The following is a 17196-nucleotide window of genomic DNA, read 5'->3' as shown; positions in this document are numbered from 1 at the left end:
TTACAAGAAGTGAACATTTGTTGAAAAGATTACAGTGCTTCAGAGAAATGCCTCTTGCTATTCTGTTTGGATGGTGGGGCTATCCTGTGGGTAAACCCCGTGCTGAGAGCACCGACTTCCATTTGTTGCAAGCCAGGTTCTTCATGCATCTTCTTTGTGTTTGCTGTACACCAAATAATATATGCTGCAGTCCAGTTGCAAAGGAATCTGCATATGAGAGGATGATGTTCATTTGCATCTTCTCCAGACATATGGTCAGAAATGCCAGCCAGAGCGTACCTGAGCTGGAAACACAAAGGTCATGTGAAAACTCTCTTCAGGATCTGACAGATGTAGATGGGTCACTTGGACAATGCTCAGGGCTAGAGGCTGATCTTTGGAGCTATGTTAAGAGAAGGCAGTAGGATGTCGGTTCCCAAAGTCGGCTTTGAGAGTAATGTTTTGAGTGTTAGTCTTGGGCAGCTTCAAGTTTAGATTGCTGGCACCACCATGGATCATCTGCATTAACAAAGTAAATGCCAGGGCAGTCCGTTTCTTGAAGTCCAGGGGCAGCGTGTCTGCCTCTCCACTAGGTCTTGCGGTTTCAACATGAGTGTGGTGACTTCCATAGTTGACATAAAAGATACTGTGTGGAGAGTGCAGAGCTAAGTGCATGGCTGGAAGCATGGTGGAGAGCAGACAGGTTCAGTGGAGTCCATTTGATGGAGTTTGCGGGTTATATTTTAGTATTCTTGCTGGCTGTCTAAAAGATGCAAAGAACCTGACTGTGCTCATGCATGATGTGGCTTCTAAAGCAAAGCTATGAAATAGGTTTAGATATTCTGTTTACTTCACAGTGAAACAAGTAATGTCACTAGCTGTATTTGTCACAGAAAGAGTAGTCAGTTTACCAAGACTGATTTAACTGTTCAGTAAATTGGTTCTTACCAGTCCGGTATTGTTGCAGATCTTGTTTCTTTCTTATGTTTTAAATGCACGTGTTCTGTTGAGGGGGTTTTTTGGTTGTTTGTTTTTTTTTTTAAGTATTTAGGACAGATAAGAACTTACCTTACCTCAACAATTCTGTAGAGTATAACTAATTTATTGATAAATACCACATAGGTTCTCTTTAATATCTGTGTAGGAAAGACACAGGAATGAAGGGTCAGGGAAGGATGATACAGAGAATACAATTGATCATAACAAGTGATTTCCCCTCACTTATCTAGTCAAGCAGTACACAAGGTAATTATGTAAATACTCTGAATTCCTGAAATCTTTTGGGAGTTCAGATGAAACTTTCAGAAATGGGTTTTAGACTGTATGCGTAACTTTCATACAACGCAGCTTTTGGCTTCAGCTGTCTGTTTCTTTGAAAAAGCTTTCAAAATGATAGGGTTGATCAAATTGTGAAATTCAATTTAAAAAAGACAGAAATATGCTGTTTTAAAGCTTGAGAATGGTAACAATATTTCAAGATAAATTAAAATCTAATCATGCAGTTTGCTTCTTCATAGCAAGAAATATGGAATGAGATTGACGTATGTGTCTTTAAAAATTGAGGCAGACAAGATATAGCACAGAAACCTGCATCCCTTGATCAAGCATGTCCATCAGTGATGGATTTATTGTATTGTAAATGTCATTTACTCACTGAGGTATATAAAACAAATGCATGATTTTTAAATACCCATCTGTCTCAGATGATTGAGAAACAAAGATGAAGTTCCTCTGCAGGCTTTAACCAGTGCAGTGTTTGTAGCTGATGTCTGGAGGGCCAGAAAATCTGTCCTCAACTGCTTAGAACATGAAGATTGATGGTAGTTTTTGTTTCTTTCTGAGGCTTTTTACCTCTGGAGGGAAAAATGATAGAAGTTGGATATTTTCAATAGCAAAGCTATGGATTATAAATTGTAACTTTTTGGTCTCTTACTGTTTAAATTCAAAGCATATGCTTGTTTTAACCTGCTTATCTCTATGGTTTAAAATTTGATTACTTAAGTTTTGATTGTTTAAGTCCAAAAGAAACATCTTTATCTATTTCTTTCTTCAGTCTACAGAGAACATTCCTAAAAGGGGCTTGGTCTTAGAAAAATGAAAAGCCTTGTCCCATCATAGTCCACTGTGTAACACTACTACAGAGGAAAAGGAGAATAAGCCTTCCTTAATGGAAGGAAATGAAGCTGGACAGAGGACATCTTAGAAGTCCTTAAGAATCTCTAATGTCCATATGAATAAACATGAGCTGTATTTTTAAAGATCTCATTCAAACATATGCATAAAGTGAAGGATATTCTGTTACGGAGGCTCTCATATAAACAAGCAACCATCAAAAATTAAAAATATATTGTCAACACAATTAACTAGCCCTCCATAAATTACAGGTTCGAATGTCTGTGAGAGGAAAACAAAACAACTTCCTAGGGTTTAATGACAACCCAAAATGCAGAACAAAGCACCACTCCCTACGGTTTAACGCAACCCAAAACACTCTATCACTCACCTAACAAGTGAGGGCTCTCAACCTCGAGGACCTGTTCAGGGCAGTGTCCTGATCCAAGTCACCTCAACGAGTTTCCTTGGGCAGCGTCCTGACCCAAGGGGAGAGTCCTCAACCACAGCCAGCATGCCGCTCGGGGGGGACGAGCTCAAAATGTCTCCCCCAGGGGACTCCATTTATACCCAGGCCGAATCTGACCTGTAGTCAACAGCGGCTCCCATTGGCCAAAGGCCCCAACTACCATGAAGCCCTGAGAACAAAGGCAATCAGGAGCTGCTACACCTCAGCAGCCAAGAAGCCCTATTTTCATTGGGCAGGTGCACCTGCCACATATTCCTGGAGTGAGACAGAAGATGGAAGGAGCAATGACTCACCTAGAAAGGTCACAGGCTTCATTTAACATTGAAATGTAGTGACGAGAACAAATCTTGTACTGAACCTCTTCAGTGGTGCTGTGTTTTAAGCCTTTCACCTTGGAGGGCACAACTTCCCGGGGGAAAAAAGCTGAAACAGTTTTTTGGGATGGGAAAGAGATGGCTTGTTATTGCTGAACTATTAAGGGCTGCAGAAGAAAGATCTTAGCAACTGTAGCAATGGCTTGAGTATAGGTGTAGGACTGGACAAGCCCATCTGCTGGGCACAAAAGACAAGGCGATGAAGCTGAAGAACATGGAGTGTGGGAGTGAAATGAGAAGGTACGAGAGAGAAGGTCTTAGCAATAGAAATGGTAGTGTTCTGGATGATGACAGTATTGCAGTGAAGTAATTCATTCTCATGGTTGTTTTCTCTTTGTCTTCCATTTGATTGCAAATTGTTTGCTAAGCACTTGGAAGGGTGTGCAAGTGGCAACAGTAGAATACTGCTGTAGAAATAGTTAAACTACATGGATCAGCATGTACTAAATTGATAAGACATCAATACAACACTATATTTTCAGGTATTCAGGATCATTTGCTCTTAATTTTTATTAATTGTTAAAGTTGAATAGTCTTAGTCATCTACAAGGGAAGGAGGTAACTTAAAGAAACAGGACCTGCTTTCTTGTTTCTACTTTACTAGCAGAGTGTCTGTTACTTTGCTAGCCTGTAATTGGCAACACAGAGAAAGAAGGTAAAGCTCTGATGAAAAATCAATGCATTTTTTTTTCTGAAGAAGGGAAGCAGTTGTCCAAGAGTCATAGATAAAGATCTGATATCTGGAGGCCCTTTTGCATCTTGCAGGCAGCTGTGATGGAGATGATGTCTTAAGCAATTGTCCATTTAATATTCATAATTTTTCCAGTCAAGCATTTATAAAATCCCTCTAGAGAGAAAAATTGTGGACAGTTATTATGGTATGCTCCCCTTTTTCCTTGTATCCTGGGGAAAAACTGGCCAGCAAAGGTGTTGGTTATTCAAATTATTATGAAGCAATTTATTATAGCCCAAGTATGCTTCTGATTAATTTTATTGTAAGTGTGTGATAATAAATGCCTTTATCTTCACTCTGGTTTGCTGGTCTTGACTTGAAAGTCTATTTTTCTATTAACAAAAAATGGATTTCGGTTTATCAGGCTGCATTAGAAAACTATCTTATGGTTGTGAGTTGTTCAGTACTACATGGTTCAAATGCATGGCTCTTGGGAAAAGCTTAGGGAAGATGAAGAAAAGCATCTAATACTTGACTCTGAAGCTCTTGTATGCAAGTTGAAGGGCAGAGTTATGTTTTCTTTTTTGTTGATAATTTTACTGTTTTCTAAATGTGTTATATGAGCCATTCAGTATTGTTTTCAAAATCTGATCGAATATGTAGCATTGCTCCAAACCACATAGCTGTGTGCAAATGTGGTATTCCTAATCACTTGGAGGAGGGAGATGGAAAAAAGCTTGCTTTTTCTGCCACCCATTTATGCAATCCACTTTTCAAAAGAGACTTCCTGGTATTCAGCTTTTGTCTAGAAGAAAGAGTTGGAAAAAATTTTTGCCCCCACCTTCTGCCCCTCTAAAATAGGGTAAGCAATGGCACCATCTTAATCAAAGCACTATAAACAAAACTGAAAATTTGAGAGAAATTAAAAGGAGAACAGAAGGTTGCATTTGCACAAAATACATAACAACAAATGTTTACAGAAATGAGAGATGATAATATTGATTAGAGCCAGCCAGAATTCTGAGCATTTGGCAACTTCCCACAGCCTTCATCTGCTTAAACATTTTTCTGGGGTTGACTGCATCCCTAGAAGCCAATTTGTTGCACTTTTTGTTTAGAAATGTGTGAGTTCATCTTCTGCTTTGTTCTCCTCCTGTGATAACTACAGCAGCTGGCACATTTGCTTAAGGAACAAGTCACTTTGCTGAACCTCTCACACAGCAAGGTACCTCATGGATTGCCTCCAGGTTGAGAAGTTGAAAAAGAATTATTTTCATTAAGTTTCTTAAGAGAAAACAAGGTTTAACTTTCTAGGCAGTAAGTGGTGTCCTTCCTGTGAGTAGATGTAACTTGACATCTCCTAAGACTTCAGGTGGAGAGTTGCTTCAGGAAGAGAAGGAAAACTGAAAGCGATTGGGTCCTTAGAGTCTCTGCTCTCAAGGCTAGACAAGAAACTAGACTTTGTTTTGGAAAGAGATGGGTCACTGTCTGGTGGGCTCTGCTTACCTGGGACAGTTTTTCTCCCTGGTGCCACAGCAGAATGATAACTATGCCCCAGGGCTTGGTGCTCTCCTTGCTCTTTAGCCTCCTCGTGGGGCTTGGCTGTTATTGTAACAGCGTTCTGAACAACTAAACTCCAGTAAAATATTTTAAATGGATGAATTCAGCATGAAATGAGTCAACCAGCATACAAATTTTATTTATTTATTTATAAATTTGTGTGGCATCTCATCTATGGCATAGCAACCCATATGGTGAATTTAAGCATAAACATACCAAACAGGTGCTTCTTTGTTGGCTTGGAGGTCTGAGTCATTGCAGTCTCTGTTTGAGACTGAATTATTGTTGCTGATGCTCTACAGAAGTTTGCAGTTGAAGTACCATGCTAAATACATGCTATTGTCAGTATAGGCTGCAGTACCTAGAAAATCGTCTGTTGTGCAAAGAAAGAAGGAAGGTTATTGGCATTTGAAAAGCAGTGGGTGGCAGACAGAGTTGAAGCATAGTCTCTGGCTCAGCTGGTGGCTGATTAGACTAGTCTTAAGTACTTAACCTAAATTGACTTACCTTAATATGATGTCAGTATTCATCTTTTCTCCATTTGTGTCATCTTCCATTAAGAAGAGTGGGCCAGGATCAGTGCAGGCCAGGAAAACGTGTGGTCTCTTGGGGTCTCTGATTTCTTGGGGACCAAAGAAATTGCACTTTGATGCAACAAGGAAAGCTACTTAACAAAAAGCAATAACACACCTGAAAAGATACAGTGTGTAGGGAGATACTTGCTTTTATGCTCTTTTATTTATGTTCTGTCCCACTTGATCACTTTGGCTTTCTTCTACTGAAAATGTTCATTATTCTAGTTGTAATAAACTTGTAATCAATTCTTGCTGTTCTGAGTTTAAAAGCCTTTCTGTCCTCTTTGGTGTGCTGCCTGTAAGGAGAGGATCTGGGAGGCTCTGGATCATACTTCTGCCTTATCCAGGGTCCTCTAAGAACTTTTCTGTTCAGCAGCTGTTACTGTAAATTCGGTCTCAAAAGAACCCCCTAAGACTTAGTTTGAAGTTTTAGAAGGCAGGCATTCTTTATTGCAGCGCTGGATGCACAGGGGATTATTCCACCTAATGTGCATGTCAAAAGACAAAAGCACACTTATTATATACAATGAAAGAAATGAATAATCATGTAATTCCCAAAAAGCACACACCTATTTCCAGAGGATCTAATGAATAAGTTAATACATTGCTCAAGTGTACTAAAATTTGGGGAAGGGTCTCTGAGGAACTTCCATGGGGGTTCTCAGTGGTCTGTGGTGGTCCCTAGTGGTTGTTGAAGAGGTGTCTTTGTGTCCTTTCCATGAACTCTGAGGTTTTTTTCATATATGGGCTTGTCTTGGCTCATTGCTCTGTCTGTAAAGTTTCTCAGCTTTATTGACTACCACAGATGTCTGGTTTCTCTGCCCTCCCCAGGATGTACCCATCAGTTGCAAAAATTATGTCCTTGGGTGCATTCTTATCTGAGGCGCCTTACAGCAATTAGCACCAACTGCTTGCAGGCATCAGCTAGCAGGCATCACAGCAAGCAGGTACAAATGTGTTTGGTTTTTTTTTATTGCCCAGGCTACTAGTGCCAACATCTTCCCATTTCTAGAACATGTGATGTTGTATTTTAGTCTCTTCCCTTAGGTAATACGGCAGCTTCATTTATGATTCAGTTTAAGAATATCTGTGTTACTTGAAAATTATTATCATCTTAACAATAAGAGGCTATTTTGCCTACTTTAAAACTAGCTTTAAGTTACGAAGTTAGAGATTTCTTTAATATCTGTTTATTCAGGTATTTATCTGAGTCTTTCTATTTTAGATGTCCTTATTTACTATCCCAGATTACATGGTGTTCTCCAGAGTTGCAAGAAGTGCGTTGCTTGTGCTTACCTCCACAAAGTTCTCGGTCACCTCTTAAGTGGAGACTTTGTGTGAAGTGAATCTCTGGCAAGACTTCTTTAATGCAGCATGACTTTTGAACTACAGGTGAGACCAGGGGCAGTATGGGACAATAAACTATGACAGTACCAGGAATGGAAGGATGGGATGTGTAGAAGCCAAGAGTTGAATCTCAGGCGACAATGAAGGCAAGTCGGAAGATTTAACAGCTGGTTCAATATTCCCCAAACGCTGACTGCCAGTAGAAATGAAGACAAAAAAAGACTGCTATATTTGACAGTAGTTTGTTCTGAAGCACTCAGTGTTTTCATTTTTACTTGCTTTCTGTCAGGCAGAGTCTAATTGTGAAACTGCCTGTTGCACAGGAATTTGAGAAGTACTGCACCTCTTCTAATGAGGCACCATGTAAGGTAGGTCAGGTACAGGCCGTGTTCTCACTGTCCTTTTTGTACTCTTAAATCTCACTAAGGTGAGAGAGGGAAGTTTGCAAGTTTTGGGTGGCCAGTGGCATCCTCAGTAAGAGACTGGGTCTGGCACGAAGCACTGGCCAGGTCTCCAGGTAGTCTCTGCTTTTGATGATGGTAACTGAACCTTGCTAAGTAAACGAAGTCACTCAGTCTGAACCAGACGCATATGAGTGTGCCCTTACATTTATAGAAAATCCAGACTCCTCCAGGAGGAGGGACATGTACTGCAGGAGGTTGTGGGGAACTAGGGACATCAGAGAAGGGAGTGTAGGAGCAAGAGCGGGGGTAAAGCAGTACAAGCTGAAACAGCACTTGTGGCAGAATTGCATTGCTCTGCAGGAGTTGAAGTGATACGTGCACAGCAAAGCCAAAGAGGATGACAGAAGCATTATTAGCTCAGATGAATTCTTCTTGCAAGTGCAAGATAATATCACAACAGAACCATTTCATTTGAATGGGATGCTTAGATGGGTATCATACTGACTTTTCTAAATGTGGATGTATATCTTTAAACTAGGTACTCTGCAGGTAAATGGGTAAAACTCAGGATTTATGGTGTTCCCCTCTGTTAGGCAAATAGCTGGGCAATCACATTATTTCAACTGAAGTATTCTTGCACTGTTAGAAATTTGAATATCAAAGTTGTTATATTTACAGATATGCCACAAAAATAAGGGAAGGACATGGGGTGGAGGCGGTCTCCATATGATTTGTTACCTGAGGGCTTTCATAGCTTAATATAACTTTGCATGCAATGACCTTGTGAGATGTTGACTGCAGACCATGGCAGTATGCAGCAATAGCCTGAAGTCACTGTCCTAGATGAAGGCTTCAGCTGTGACAAAGTACACAGTATCTTCACAAAAATCTAAGATGATGGGAAGAGCTAGTTGGTGTCTTTCTTTGCCCAGGGAAATCTTACAGCAATCATTTAAAAAATGAAGTTGAGAAGCTGAGTCTTATTTTCCTCAGTGTCTTTCTTCCACTCACAGGTTCAAACACCAGCAGAGATGACTTTAGATGTTAGTGACTATTGTTAGTTTTTAGACTCATTACTATGTAACAAGAAGTTGTTTTTACCATTTTTTGGAATCAGCAATACAGAGACTCACATAGATCAGTGCAAGTCACTCGGAACTTGAATGCTAAATTCTGTCAAACTCTTTCATAATAGCAGAACATCAAGCTGTTGCCAAATTCACATTTTTACAAACAGTTCCTGTCCTTTATTATGTGCCCTTTTTATTTTTGAACAAGCCACTTGCTTTTCCATAAGCAATGCTCTCAAACCTCAGCAATGTCAACCCTAAGATAGAAGAAAATTGTTGATCTTTCTCCCCTAAGTTGTTTTGCCTCAGGTAATTTTGGGGCTCAGTGATACTGCTACTTAATTATTTTTTTTCAGTGGGCTGAGTCAATATTAATGACTGTGGTCTGCTGGTATCTATTGAAAACTAAGTTACTTCTGTAACTGTAGAAGTGTAAATAGTAGTGATAGTCTTGTTCTGCCTTATGAGATAGGACATAAGGAATGAGTGGAGGAAGGCATTTTCGTCACTGCTGTTGACTAGCTGTTTTATTACAGGTATCTATCCTTGGGAAAACGGTTCCCTCTCAAGGAGCTACTTGGGAACTGAGAGAAAGCGGGCAAGAAAAAGGATAAAGGATGGTGCAGGGCAGTGAGTAGTGCATCACATATCAGTCAGATTACCTGCTTCCTAGATTTCACAGCATCTGTCAAAGGGGGAAGTTGCCTTGCTTTTCTTAAATTCGAAAAAACCCCAACCCACAACATTTTATTTTTCATTCTTCACATGTAGGTGCAAGTACAATACACAGCAGTATAGAACTACTGCTGAACATGCATTTCTCTAAAACTGCTTGTGGCCCTTGCATCTCAGTTACACTTCAGAGTTATATACTTTTTTAATGAATAGAACACACACATATATGTATACACACACATATATATATGAGAAAATTATGCATGTAATGTAATCCTTGCTTGTTTAGATCATCAAAGTTGTTTTTAATTGTTTGGAGTTTTCGTTGTAGCTCCGAAGTGGCTTCTGACCAAGTCTTGTGAACGTTTCAGAAAGTAGACTGATGTGGTCGTTGTCTGATAAGATTACTTGCTCTTTGGAGGTGCCATCACAGTAATGTGTTTGTCGTACAAAACTGTAGTCAAGTTAGTTCTGTCTATCAAAACTTATTCCAGGTTGGTATAACACAACTTACACAGCTTTAGCACTAATAGGTGAGATTTAGGTCTTGTTCAAGTACATGAATCACTGCAATGGTTGTTTCAGAAACAGTGAGATGATACAAATACAGTCAATCCCTGACTTGTATAAAAGAAGGAGGTTTTGTTTCTCCTAGAGTATTTTAATGGGGCAAAAATCTACTGTGGGGAGATGGCATTGGTTGCATACCTTATAACTTACAGACTTATATTTTCCTGGAAATGCTGGTGACAAATACCATCAACAGTACGGTTTTTTACTTGGGTTGCATAAAGCATGCAATTACAGTGATTTAGCAATCTGTTATTTTTACAAACATGTATTCTTAAACAGAATTTTTCTATAATTTAGTGTGAAATTGTGTTTCTGTGTACTACAGTTCCCATAAACGCTCTGTTCTAAGTTTACACAAGTTTTTAAAGTCATGGTAGGAGCTACTGAGTGCCTCTGAAATACACTGAGAAGAACCCAGAGCAAGAAAGTTTTGCCCATGCACTGTGACAGCAAATGCCCGTTTCTAGTCAGGTGTCTTAAATGCTCATATTCGACAAAAGAATTCTCCTGGTCCAACTTCTGCCCACATGCATGTGGAGCTTAAAACAGACTTTTTTGTGAAAAAAAAGGATAATGATTACAAAGGGCTTTTTAATTATTTATTTCTTTTTTTTGAAGTGATGGCAGTTGTGCCATAGATCTTTATCCTTGTTTGAGAAGCTGTGTTTTTCCATTTGTGTGTGCTTTTGGTTTTGCTTTCCTCTCTGCAGCAGCTATAACTTCTGATTGCTTATATGGAGGTCACCACGGGTGGTAGAAATGGAAGGTGTTCAATCTGACGGGCTCCCTTTGACAGTTAGCCAACTGTGTTGAGGGAATCATTGCTTGTTTTATTTATTCCAAAGTTAGTAGGTAGGTACCTAGAGTAAATCTATTCAGCCATACGTTTTTGGATGTGTTGATTTTCCCTTTTGTCCATGTTTGATCCTGTATACTGAAAAGTCTTCCAGTTTTTTTGGTAATGAGTGTTGTGGAGTCTTTTTCCATCATGTGGCACAAAAATAGTTGCAGGACTAAGTAATTTAGTGTTGCACTTCATTTTTTCTATCTATGTAACATGGTAAGTAAGACCCACACACAATGATTCAAAGCAAACCAAAACAGGCTACATGTTGGGTTTTTTTCTCCCTTATTAGCTAGTAGAGCAGAATCATGCTAGAAGCTTGGCTGAGAACAGGCATTATTTCAGTATCTTGCCAGCATAAGTCTAGTCAATAAGGAAATCTATCAATCCAGCTTGTAGTCCTTTCCCTTTTATTTTTTTTTTTTTGAACAAGGTAAGTGGATAAATTAAAACAACCCCCTCCTATTTATTCAAATAATTGAAAATGCTAGGCTCTATGTCATTTCTCAAGTGGCCTTTTTGCTGGGATAAACTTAGAAGTGTGACTGTATTAAGTTGAGGCAAAGTGAAATAATATCTTTAAATATGTTGAAATTCTTGCTAAACTGATAGCTGTATGGTGTCTGTCAGAGTATCTGTTTCAGAGGCTCTATTCAAAATGCTGCTTTTTTGTGTAGAAGAGGAACTTGCATCAGGGGAGCTCTGAGAACTCAGTTAAAAGTCCTTGAACCCTTCCTTATCGTAGAAGAACATACATTGTATTTGCCTTTCATGGTAAGTGCAGTGGTGGAGATGCAGCCAAGATTCAAGAAAGGTAAAAGATGGACTGCAGAAAATAGAACTACGTAGGGATTGGCCTCCTAGGTTACTAAAATATTAAACTGTATCACTTTTTATAGTTTTTTCATGAGGAACACCAGAATATTGCAATGCTTGGTATCTGGCTTTAATCAGCTTGGTATGGACGTGTATATTCTGAGAGTGTAAGGGGTTATTTTAATTTCCTTTTGCGTCCTTGGCTAATGAGAATACTACTGGATTCTACTTAATTATTCCCCTTTTGATTTTTGTCCATCGCTGATTTTTGTCTAGATGAGCTTTTATAGGTGTTGCTTGGAATTAGCAAACTTTTTTCAGTATGATAATCTTCCGTTTTTAGAAATGAAGCAAATCCACTTTTTTAACAGCAATTTGTACTTCAGACATTATTTCATAGGGAGTTTTAGGGAGTTGCCAGTCCTGAACTGGTTGACGGAAGAAATGCAGGTTATGCAACTCTTACATTTGTAGTTTTATTGCCAGCTACAGCTCCAGCCCTCCTACCAGTTAACCAATCTTCTGGCCCTGTGGAGACCTCTCTCAGTTTTTCCTTTTTGTATAATTTAGAAACATGTTTCCAAAGGGATACAGTTATGTTCCCTATACCTTTAATTGCATTCTTCTCTTTTGCAAAAAGGAAGAACCTAACTTGCAAAAAAACCTTACACCAAATACCTCCTTTTTTTATACAAGTCAGGGATTGACTGTATTTATATCATCTCACCGTTTCCGAAACACCCATTGCAGTGACTCATTTATAATCCCCTAAGGAGTGAAAAGAACATTTAAAAAATAAAGAAGCATGCTCTGAATTGGAACTAGAAAACCTGTCAGGAAATCCTAGATCTAGCCCTACAGAAAAAAATGATCTGTGGAAAAAACATTTTTCTATATTACTGTATGTAAACAGCTTACTCTGTACCTTTATAAAGATATAATGAGATTTTGTTGTTGTTTGTCTTCAGATGTGAGAGAATTCATAGATTTTTTGCTTCTGTCCCCTCATTTTTGGACAACCTAGAAGTGCAGGGTTCAGATGTATGTCATGCTCACTTCTTCCAAACCCTCCCTTCACTTCATTGTCATTGATTTGTCTCTTCCAAAGTTTTTCAAATTATTTTAAGACACTTGTTTTTCCACTTTAGAAAGGTTGTTGTGATTTGTTTGGGGTTGGTGGTTTTTTTTTGCATGCCTTCCAGTTTTACTTGTCACTGTATGAATCTTTTAGAAGTTTGATACTACATTTTTAGCTGAGCCAAACTTTTAATCACTGAGTCACACTGATTAAAAATTATTTCAGTTTTTTTGATATGTCATTAAATCATTTGTATAAAAAAGGGGGGGGAGGAGGTCATAATTCATAAAAGAGAAGAAGATCTAGAATTTCCTAAGGCATTGAGGCTTATATGATGACCAAAATAGTTCTTTGATTGTGGCTTGACTTCGCTTTTTTTCCAGACAGTATTTGGAAAACCTTTGTCTCAATTATCTCTGGAGAAACAAATAACCTCCAGGAGCTGTAGTCTGCCCCACCAACTTAAACACCGCTAGTTCCCTTTTTTTGGAAGAAATGCTCATAAAATGCTGAGACAGAGTTAATTTTCTTCATGGCATCCCATATGATGTTCTGTTTTAGATTTGTGACCGGGGTGGGGAGGGAGGAGTGAGCAGCTGTGTGGTTCTAAGCTGTCTACAGGACTTAACCCACAACAAATACCTTCCATTGTATTTGTCCTAGGTACATAAAAATTGAAGGAAAGAGGTGAATGAGTGTGTTTGTGTATAATTTTCTTGTTTTATGCAATATTTTCCCAGGCCTGCAAAATTTAAATATATTTCATGTCTAGAAGGGAACAGCAAATAAATGCGTTACAATGCAAATTGTGCATAACAGTTATAACGAGGCTAAATGTAATACAAGTCATAGTTCTGACAACAGCAAAATATACAAATTACTTTGAGAAGTGTAATGTTTCAGCTGGAGAACTGGCTAAGTGGAAGCTTGTAACTGTTCTATAGATAGAAGTGGAATGAAAGGATATTTAATTTCGTACAGACCAGGAGCATAAGAAATTCTGCCTGATTGAGACTAGTGATCCAGGATGGTGTCTGAGAGTGGCAGCATGTAAACCTGGCTGCTTTCTATGCTCTCTTCTGTTTGAACTCTTCCAGCATTCACAGCTGTTGAATTAGAACTTTTAGGAGGTACCTCCCTGCCCAGCCTTTATATAGTCCACTATGGACCTGTCGTCCATCATGTTGTCTCATCCCTTATTTGACTGTTTGTACCGTCTCTCTCCACAACATCCTGTGCAGTATATTCCAGATCACTGTGCAAAGAACATTTTTTGGTTGATCTCCTATCAATTTTGTTAAGTGCCTCTACTTCTTGTATTTCGGGTAAACAGTGGGTTTCCATTCAATTTATTCAGCACCTTCATGATTGTCAAAAGTTCAGTTGTATGCCCCTCAGGCATCACATCTCCAGACTGCAGAGTTTTAAGATGAAAGGACAGCCTTTCTGGTCTTTCATCTCGAGGCACCTATCTACCTTCTCTTTCTTTCTGGTTGCCTACTCTGTCCCTTCTTTAAGTCCTTTTGAGATGTGGAGACCAGAACTAAATATTACTGAAGACATGAATGCCTCAAAATTTTATGCAGTCAAAATGATGCTCTCTCTAAGGATCCTTTCCTGATGATGCCACAATTTTGTTGGCTTTTGAAACTGCCTCCTCAATCAGAGCAGGAATTAGATGCAAGTAGGTAAGAGCTGAGTGCTCAGCAGTGTTCTGACAGTTGAGTGGCAAAGCCTTCCTTTTGATTTCTAGGGTAAGTGTGAGATGATGCTCTCTTCAAAAGTCTTTTCAGGGCTTTATTTAGATACGTGCCAGCCTTCTACCTCCTTGCAAAATGTGCCTTTTCATATGACCTTATCCTTCTCTTTTTCCACGCTGGCTTTTGAGTTCCTCAAAAAATGATGATGGAAGAACAGAATAATGTAACACTTCTGCTTTTTGTACGTTTTTCCTGTTTAAAGTAGAACAAGCGGAGAGGTCAGAAAGTTTCTTGAATAAACTCTTAGTATTTTGAATCAGAGCCAGTCTGACTCCTATTGGTATCATGTTAATCTAGGCATATTTTATACTGGATTTTTCTTAATTTCTGAAGTTCTGTTATGCAGAATACTATATGAGGAAAGTACTGTAATGTAGTAGTAAGTATTGTGTGGTTTAGTTAAACATGGGCATGAGTCAGCATTGCGCCCTTGCCGCAATAAAGGCAAACTGCATAACATATTACACGAGGAAGAGGTTAGCCAACAAGCAGAGGGATGTGGTTTGCTTCCCAACGCATAGCATTAACAGGACTGCATCTGGAGCACTGTGTCTGGTTTCTCCTTCTGCACTACCCAGCACAGGAGAGATGTTAACAAATGGAGAGGACCTAGGAAAGACCTGCTAAGGAGGCTAGAGGGCTGCAGCATGTGACACAGTCACAGAAAGGGTAGAGGAGCTCGACTTGTTTTGGCTGGAGAAAAATCTAATGGGAAATCTTGATTGCATCTTTTCACCCTCCAAAGTGAGGTTACAGAGGAAATGGAAATAAAATCTTCTGAAAGGACAAGAGACAATCATGACAAGATGCAACATGAGAAACTTCTGCTGAGGTATGAGGAAAAATACCTTCACTGTGAGACTGGTCAAGCAACTGGAACAGGTTGTCCAGAGAAACTGGAGGCTTTTGGGGTGTGACTGGATGAACCTCTGAAAAGCCTGATCTAACTGTGAAGCTATCCCTGCTTCCAGCAGGTCTGAATAGGTGACATCCTTCTGATCTCAATTTTTTTCTTTGATTTGATATTTGGGAATAGATAGTGAGACATTGCTAAAATGTGTGTGTTGTTCTCTGCAGATTCAGTGGGATCAAACATCTGTCATGTTTACAAATCTGTCCTGTTTACAAAGAGATATTTCTAGCAGGAAATCTGAACTTTCAGCAGTGTTTGCCTGTTGTCCTCTTGGATGGTAGTATTGGAAAAAGCAGTGACTGTATGTTTTGGGGAGTGTTCGTAGGTGGGGCTGTTGTACTCTGGAGACATCATACTCAGACACTTTAGAGCCTTTCTGTCCAGTTTCTTCCAAAATCACCCACCCTTGTTTGAACCCCACCAGCCTTGCTGATGACTGAAAATCCTGAACAGTTTTCAAAATCCTTCTCAGTGAGAACTTCAAATCTCTTGGTGGGAAGGCAGGGAGGAGGGCTGTAAAATGGTAAAGTTGTTTTCAGCAAGAATGCAGGAGATAATCAGTGCCAGTGCCTGTGGCATCTCTCTTCTGCCCCAGCACTGCTCCCCCAGGCAGGTTTGTCTGTGTGGCCATTCAGCAGATCAGATCAGGGCTGCATCTCATTTTTGCCTGCTGTCCCCAGTGCCTTCAGCTTACCTCACAGCTCTAAAAAGAGCGCTGCTGTTGCAGCAGAGGGAGTAATGCTTGGTGGGAGCAAGTCAGGAGAGTGAAGGGTAAAGATTAGATGTGGCTCCAGGCTGCCGCAGATGTGTGTGCCAGATTACACGTAGTCATGGCACTCTTCCCCAGCACTGAAGCACATTGAGGCTGTATCTAGCAACCACTGAGACACTGTAGAGGTCTCAGCAGCTGGTACATGTGGCCTCAGAAACACCCTGTGTCCAAGAGTGGCCCCAGGGACCCTGTGTTCTGCATTGCAGCATTGTCTGCTTCGATACCACCCTCTCCTTCATAAAGTGCTCTGTTGGAGCTCCCTGCCCATTGGTTTGGTGTGCAGCCTGAAGTATGTTCAAGTTAACATGTCCTGTATGGGCATTTGGTCTTTGGGAATGCTTTGGGCATTAGGCTGTTTCCAGGATCCACTCACCTAGGTAAGTGTGGACAATGGCTGGTGATGTTCTCCAGCAGCCAGCTACTTTAGTAAAAAGTGTTCACTGAGCCACTTAACAGAAACTTCTCCTTTCTTGCATAACATGTATTTAGTGCTGACTCTCAATGCATTAAGGTACTGGATTTAAATAAAGGGTCATCAATTTATATGATCTCCTGCTGTTTCTCTGTGTGTGTATATATAGGATGACAAAGAAGCCAACAGACCCATGCCAAACAAAGGAGACCATGGACTAGGAAATGAGAAGTTCAAACCTGTGGTACCTTGGCCTCATGTTGAAGGTGTGGAAGTGGACTTGGAATCCATTCGAAGGAAAAATAAGGCCAAAAATGAACTAAATCATCATGGTGGTGGTGATAACAAACAGCAAAACATCATCCAGAGGCAGTATCTCACATTTAAGCCTCAGACATTTGTGTACCGAGATCCTGTTCTACGACCTGGAGTCCTTGGTAATTTTGAACCCAAAGAGCCTGAGCCTCATGGAGTTGTTGGTGGCCCTGGAGAGGAAGCGAAGCCATATGTTTTAGGACCAGATTACAAAGAATCCATTCAAGCCAGCATTAAAGAGTTTGGGTTTAATATGGTGGCAAGTGATATGATCTCACTAGATCGGAGCGTTAATGACTTGCGTCAAGAAGAGTAAGCAAACTTTTGTTTTCTTTTAGTTCTGTTTTTATGGGATTTAAGTATGTTCTTCCCATATATCTTAATTGATGCTTTAAAAAATATTATTAATTAGGCCAAATAATTCAGGCTTCTTGTTCTGACAGTCAAGAGTGCTGTTTCCATATATTATTCTTAA

General features: G+C 39.7%; 1 protein-coding gene across 2 annotated transcripts in view; it reads left to right on the top strand.

The window, feature by feature from the left end:
* The window catches only part of GALNT7 (polypeptide N-acetylgalactosaminyltransferase 7), a 75110-nt gene that overhangs the window by 16850 nt on the left and 41064 nt on the right, over positions 1-17196 (top strand). For both annotated transcript variants that reach the window (XM_074866462.1, XM_074866463.1), the window contains exon 2: positions 16576-17033. In XM_074866462.1, coding sequence (XP_074722563.1) covers positions 16576-17033 — 458 coding nt within the window. The remainder of the gene's footprint in view (positions 1-16575; positions 17034-17196) is intronic.

The sequence above is a fragment of the Strix uralensis genome, chromosome 4, assembly GCF_047716275.1.
Source record: "Strix uralensis isolate ZFMK-TIS-50842 chromosome 4, bStrUra1, whole genome shotgun sequence".
NCBI classification, from domain to species: Eukaryota; Metazoa; Chordata; class Aves; order Strigiformes; family Strigidae; genus Strix; species Strix uralensis.
The sequence above is the reverse complement of the archived record's forward strand: the minus strand, read 5'-3'. Positions and strand labels throughout refer to the sequence as shown.